Raw genomic sequence first — 6148 nt, 5'->3', positions numbered from 1 at the left:
CTTTGTCCTTTCCAACTTCGACTTGCCATATTATCACGTCATTTTGCCAAATTTACCCATCCCCCCAAATTTATCCTTGGTCCTCACCTACGCTACAATCCCTGTCCGAATGCTGTCCTATTTTATCGCATTGTTAGACTTTTGTCGCAGCATGTCCTTCATCATCCTGGTTGTCATCATCCTTTTCGAATCTTTGGGAAACGCGGTTGACGCATTTTTCGTAAAAAACTTGAAAATTTCAAAATCCCGCCACCTCTACCAACGCCTCCTCATCTGGACCACAATCCTCCACCCATTCATCTCCAACACAACGAGCATGCTGTTCAGCCATGCCATGTGCATCGAAATCCTCGTGATTGTCGTGTCCATCCGCATGTACGACAGTCCGATGGCCTTCGTCTGTCCGCCGATTGCGATTAATGTTTCTGTCTTAATTGCGAGTTTGATGCCGATGGTGACCCAGCCGTATGAGGGGTCGACCACCCAAGTAGCCAAGATTATCGGGCCGAAGGATATTAAAGGGTGGCATAGTTGGGCGATGGTTGGCCGACTGTGCCAACCATTCCCCTCCCGATTTTTGCAGACAAGTTTTAAGCAAAAAGTGCATGTAGAAATTTTTACATTTACTTCCTTCCTACCGAGGGTGGGACAAGGTTGGCAAAAGTATATTTAAATTGCATCTGACAAAAACTGTCGGCACGAGGTCGTACCATCCGTGGCCAAAAATACCATAGTGCGCCATCTATCCACTACAGCGCCAATCGTACTTTCAAGTCCATTTCCAGCACGAGAATCTGCCAGCATGGCTAAAATCACTTTTCCTCCAAAAAATAAATTCGCCATCGTCGAATTTAAAGAAGATGATAACTCTGTGTCGATAGTGTCAACAAGTTGGCTCATAGACTTATCCACAGTCCTCTGGCCATCATCACCCAACGTCACTTCTATGGTGAAAAAACACAAGGCACCAGAAGAGAGTTGGGCACGACATAATTGTAAAATTTTGAAAATTAAAGGTGAGTTAATAAAGCGATAATAATTTTAGATCAGATAATAATTTTATCATTTTATTTCCTAATACGCAAAATTCTTATCTTTTTTATTTCCAGATACTTTTGATGATGCACTTGTTGTATTGCGTTTAGCCGAGAAATCAAATCAGTCGACATTTGAAACTACCGTGGATGAGGATGAAAGTCGTCGTCCTAGGCGACGAAGACGAAATAAACAAAAGAAAAAAGTAAACTCTGAATCTTCTGGGTCGTCGCCGAGTAAGGACCCAATTGATAGCGACATCGAAATTCCAAGCACGTCATTTACCTCAATTACTACGTCAAAACCAGTCGAACCGAATTATTCAAGTGATTCTGACCACGATCAAATTCACTCGCCGAGTGTGTCCAACGGTATTTAAACATTCTTTTATTTAAAGTGTTTTTAAATTGACTGTTCTGTTCACAATTATGTAAAATTATATATGATTTCCTCCTTATTTACGATTTTAGTTGGTCCGAATAGTTGCCCAATTATATCAAGTCCTAAGTTGATATTGGTTGATCACGGAACGGTGGCATTAAATTCCAACCTTGATTTAAGTGATATCCCTCCAAGTGTTAACAGTCTTCCAGGCTTTAGTGGGGATTTAGTTGGCAAAAATGACACGGGTAGCTATTTTATATATATTTGTACAGATATACATAAAGTCATTGCTTTATGTATCTAAAATTTATTCGTAGAATTTGAGAAAATCGTTATTGATCGTTTGGCTAAATTGGAACAACTTGTCACGGAACTGTTGAGAAGGTCAGGTGGGATTAACATATCTCCCCCAACTAAAATAAAATTGCACAAAATTCCTGTGGTGACTGTTGCTGAGTTTAAGTCATTAAACGTGTGGATTCAGGTGCAGGAAAATCGTGACTGTTTGGTAAGGGTATAAAATTAGTTAAATAAGTTTAGTGTAATAATAATCTTCTATTTAGGTCACGGAATTGGCACTCATTGGCGCAAAAAGGCTCTCTCTCCTGGTTAGCAGAATACTGAAAAAACTTTTTGCAAATAGTCTCGCAAAAATCATTACTGTCACTGGAGCAGGGAAGGATATTGAAATTGCTTTAAACAACGAGCCAATTTATCAAATTATAAGAGGTAAGATCTTGAGTGACAGTACAGATCCAAAGTTGTAATTTAATGAAGTTGGAATTTCAATGAATTGATTAATCTAGATTCCGTGCGTGCCACAAACGGTTATAGTTTATCTACGGACCAGGAAATTGGAAGTTATGTTGCATCGTGGCTAAAGGGTGCTGAAGACAGAGAGGGCGGACGAGAAAAACGACGACAGAATGCTAACCTCAAACAGAACAAAGGCAAGAAGAAGGAAGGCGGAAGTGGCAACCCTTCTTCATAATATAAATATAGCTTCCTCCTCTACTATTCTAGCGCCAGTATCAAGTGTGGATGGTGAATCAGTTTCAGAATCTCAAGTAATAATTAGTAGTTTGCATGATAGTGTAGAATATTCGTCAAATTCAGAGAATAATAGTTATAGCTTTACAAGTTTCAGTGAAAACGAATCGTTCAATGAAGAGCAAACACCATTTCCTCAAAAACTTCGAGGATGGGCTTTGTCCCATAATATTACACATGTTGCTTTAAAAGAATTATTATCATTATTATCTAGTAGTCTCAAATTAACAGTTCCACTAGATCCTCGAACATTATTAGAAACTCCCCGAGTAGTTGAAACTGATTTTATTTCTGGTGGAGAATTTGTATATTTCGGAATAGAAAAAAATTTAAAGAGATCAATTTCAAATATCGCTCACCTCGTTCAGCCAAAATCAACAATTTTTAGCAAATTTTATCACGATTTTGGCGAAAATCTTGTAACAATATCTGTAGGTGTGGATGGTATTCCATTAAGTAGGAGTACAAGATCCCAATTTTGGCCGCTTCTTGGTAAAATTGATCAACTTAAAATTAATTCAATTTTTGTAATAGGGCTATTTTACGGAGTTCAAAAACCTACTAATTTAGATTTTCTAAATGATTTTATTGCTGAGACAATTACACTAGAGAAGGATGGATTTAATCATTTAGGGAAGAAATTTCATTTCAGAATTTCCTGTATTATTGCTGATGCTCCAGCTAGAAGTTTCATTAAGGGAATTAAGAATCATAATAGTTATTCAGGGTGTGAGAAATGTGTTCAACACGGCGAATTTGGAAAAAGTGTAGTGTACACTGAATTAAATTCAGCTTCGCGTACAGATGAATCGTTTCGTTCACAATTAGACGAGAATCATCATAAATTTTCTACTTCTTTATCAAAATTGCAAATTGGCTTGGTCTCGCAGATTCCATATGACTATATGCACATGTGTTGCTTAGGGGTCATGAGAAAACTTTTGCGACAGTGGGCAAAAGGGAAATTGCCTCATAGAATGCAGAGTAAAATTATTAATGAAATTTCAGACAGATTTATAAATTTCAAAACGTTTATGCCTCGTGATTTTCAGCGAAGACCAAGAAGTTTGAATGAGATTGATAATTTTAAGGCCACGGAATTTAGAACGATAATGCTGTACACAGGTCCAGTAGCACTGAAAAATGTCTTACCGGAGAAGTATTACATTCATTTCCTTTATTTTCATTGTGCTATGTTTATTCTTTTATCGGCCAATGCTGATGACCCCGAGTGGAACGCTTTAGCCAGGCGGTTGTTGACAAAATTTATTTTACAATGCAGAGTCGTATATGACAGTAATTTTATGGTTTATAATGTCCATGGTTTATCACATATTCATGAGGACGCTCTAAACTTCGGACAATTAGATAATATTAGTGCGTTTGGTTTTGAAAATTTCATGCAGCAACTGAAGAAAATGACAAGAACAAAAACATTTTATCTCCAACAGGTTGCAAAAAGAATCGTAGAAAACGAAAAGTGTAACGTTATTAAGAGAGAATTAGACGAGAAACGCGAAAATTTTCAAGCAAACAAAATAATTGTAAATAGCTGTTATTCTCTGAATTCTGGTCAAATTATTATAGTTCGAAGAATTACGTACAATAGATTTAAAAATGTTAAAATAGTTCATTACGAAACATTTAGTAACAAAAAATCACTATACGAAAAACCTATAAGTAGTTGTAAGTTAGGAATTTTTATTTTAGGAAATGAAATGAAAAAAACTTGTGAGCTGAATTGTTTACAAATTGCACATAGATGTATTTTGTTACCCTTTAAAGAGAACTTTGTCTGTTTTCCATTACTACATGATATCAAATAAATGAACTAAATCAGAAATAAACAGTGTGAGATTATTAAAATTCGTTGGGGAATGGTTGGGGCCAACCATGGCATTGGATCGGTAGGATGGTGGGCGGCTGATGGCACGAGGTCGGGAAAAACATTTCCAACCTTCGGCCCGATAATTTTGGCCACCCACGGCCCGACTTAAAACACGAGGACAAGATGGTACCTTCGGCCGACATTATTGGCCACTCGAATACCACTGTCGGGCCGTTCAATCTTGGCGACTAGGGCAAGATAAGAAAGTTGTATGAGATGCGGGTGGGGGTAGAAATGGGGGGAAGGCAAGGGTTATTAAGGGATAAGGTGCTCTTAAGAGAGATTAGGGCGACGATGAGACCGATAAAGTTCCATGCGGGACTGGGCCACGTGAATTTCCACGTGTTAAAGAGAAGTATTGGGTTAATGTATGTAAAGGGGATTTGGGATTTTGTTATTACGTTTTTGCTCTGGTAAAAAAGCAGCTGGGAAAAATTGTCCGGTTTAAAAAATTAGCATTGCTAAATATCAATTAGTACTTACGATTCAAAGCGTACGTACATATAGAATCTTTGCAGTTGTTAAACAAAAGGCTTATTAGTTTGTCTATGTGTAATTGAGTCTTAATTGAATTTTTCTACAATTAAAGTATGTATGTACAGAAAAGAGGTGAGTAAAGTCTGGTGCTTTAAAACCATATAATTTTACTGAAAATAAATTGAAAGACTGACGATAAATGAGGCATTGTCATTTCATTGTGTATGTATAAATATGCATGTACGCACTAGTGTAGTTTGTATAACTATATAGTGAGAAGTTGTATGTGTGTAAATATGTAAACATGTTATTAGCAAAGCGGTGTTAAAATAAATAAATCATAACCGTCGAATCATAACCCTCTGCTTGGCTATAATATTGAGAGGGAGTACTTATATTGTCAAAAAGTAATACCCGTGCACATGGAAAATTAACTCCGCGTGTACATGCATATAACATATATATTAATGCAACTTACAATTTGCTTTAAATATAAAATAAGTATAAATGTGCACATATGTATGTAAATAGATACATGCAGACATACATAATTGCATATATACAGAAATAGAAATACAAGTTTTAACTATAGTTAATTACATTTTAAACATTTGCAGATTTTAACTATACATATGCATATGCATAGATACATGCGTACACAAGTACATATGTACATATGTACATATTTAGATATTTACACTACATATGCTCATGAAATGCATTCGTTAATAATAAATGTGCTGCTAATCTAAAAAAAATTAATCTGCTCGGTTCCAAAATAACTCGTTTTTTATTACATTTACGAATCATCTACCTACACTAATTTTCTATTTTAATAACAAATATTAACAATCATGTGCATACCTACATTTTGCGCATCACATTTTTTAAATGTCCACACATTTGCTATATTTAGCTTTATTTCTCACATGCATACATATGTACATACGACGTAGAACTCATCAATCGATTGTATGTATGTAAAAGGTGAGTCATACATAATGCACTTTTCATCACGAAATAAGTACATCGTCACTGTCAACTCGTAATTGGAAAGTGGACATAAAAAAAGCTGCTTTTGAGTGGATTGAACTAGTGTTGCACAATAATTGGCTATTTTTTGTAGCTATTTGCCATCCAGTCAATTGTGCTTGGCCACCACTTAACAAACATATTTATGAAGAGGAGCCCATAATTCGGAATGAGAGAGAGGGACACACACCTGACACGAGAGAGATAGAGATTAATGAGGAAGACTAGTAAAAAGTGTCCTTGCGCTTGCACTGTGAATACCAATTAGTTATTTAGTAATGT

General features: G+C 36.2%; 1 protein-coding gene across 1 annotated transcript; it reads left to right on the top strand.

The window, feature by feature from the left end:
• Positions 1-538: 538 nt before the first annotated feature.
• On the top strand, positions 539-4312 carry LOC118436799. Its single transcript, XM_035855407.1, has 6 exons — positions 539-1016; positions 1110-1406; positions 1506-1664; positions 1737-1927; positions 1983-2148; positions 2226-4312. The coding sequence occupies exons 1-6, from the start codon at positions 803-805 to the stop codon at positions 2408-2410; spliced, it is 1212 nt and encodes a 403-aa protein (XP_035711300.1). The 5' UTR covers positions 539-802; the 3' UTR covers positions 2411-4312.
• The last annotated feature ends 1836 nt before the right edge of the window (positions 4313-6148 follow it).

This window comes from Folsomia candida, unplaced genomic scaffold, assembly GCF_002217175.1.
Source record: "Folsomia candida strain VU population unplaced genomic scaffold, ASM221717v1 Fcan01_Sc010, whole genome shotgun sequence".
NCBI lineage: Eukaryota > Metazoa > Arthropoda > Collembola > Entomobryomorpha > Isotomidae > Folsomia > Folsomia candida.
The sequence above is the reverse complement of the archived record's forward strand: the minus strand, read 5'-3'. Positions and strand labels throughout refer to the sequence as shown.

Coding starts and splice junctions, on each gene's coding strand:
- LOC118436799 (XM_035855407.1), top strand. CDS start 803: ATGGCTAAAATCACTTTTCCTCCAAAAAATAAATTCGCCATCGTCGAA. Junction 1,665..1,736: donor AGTTGGCAAAAATGACACGG/GTAGCTATTTTA, acceptor ATTTATTCGTAG/AATTTGAGAAAATCGTTATT. Junction 2,149..2,225: donor AATTTATCAAATTATAAGAG/GTAAGATCTTGA, acceptor TGATTAATCTAG/ATTCCGTGCGTGCCACAAAC.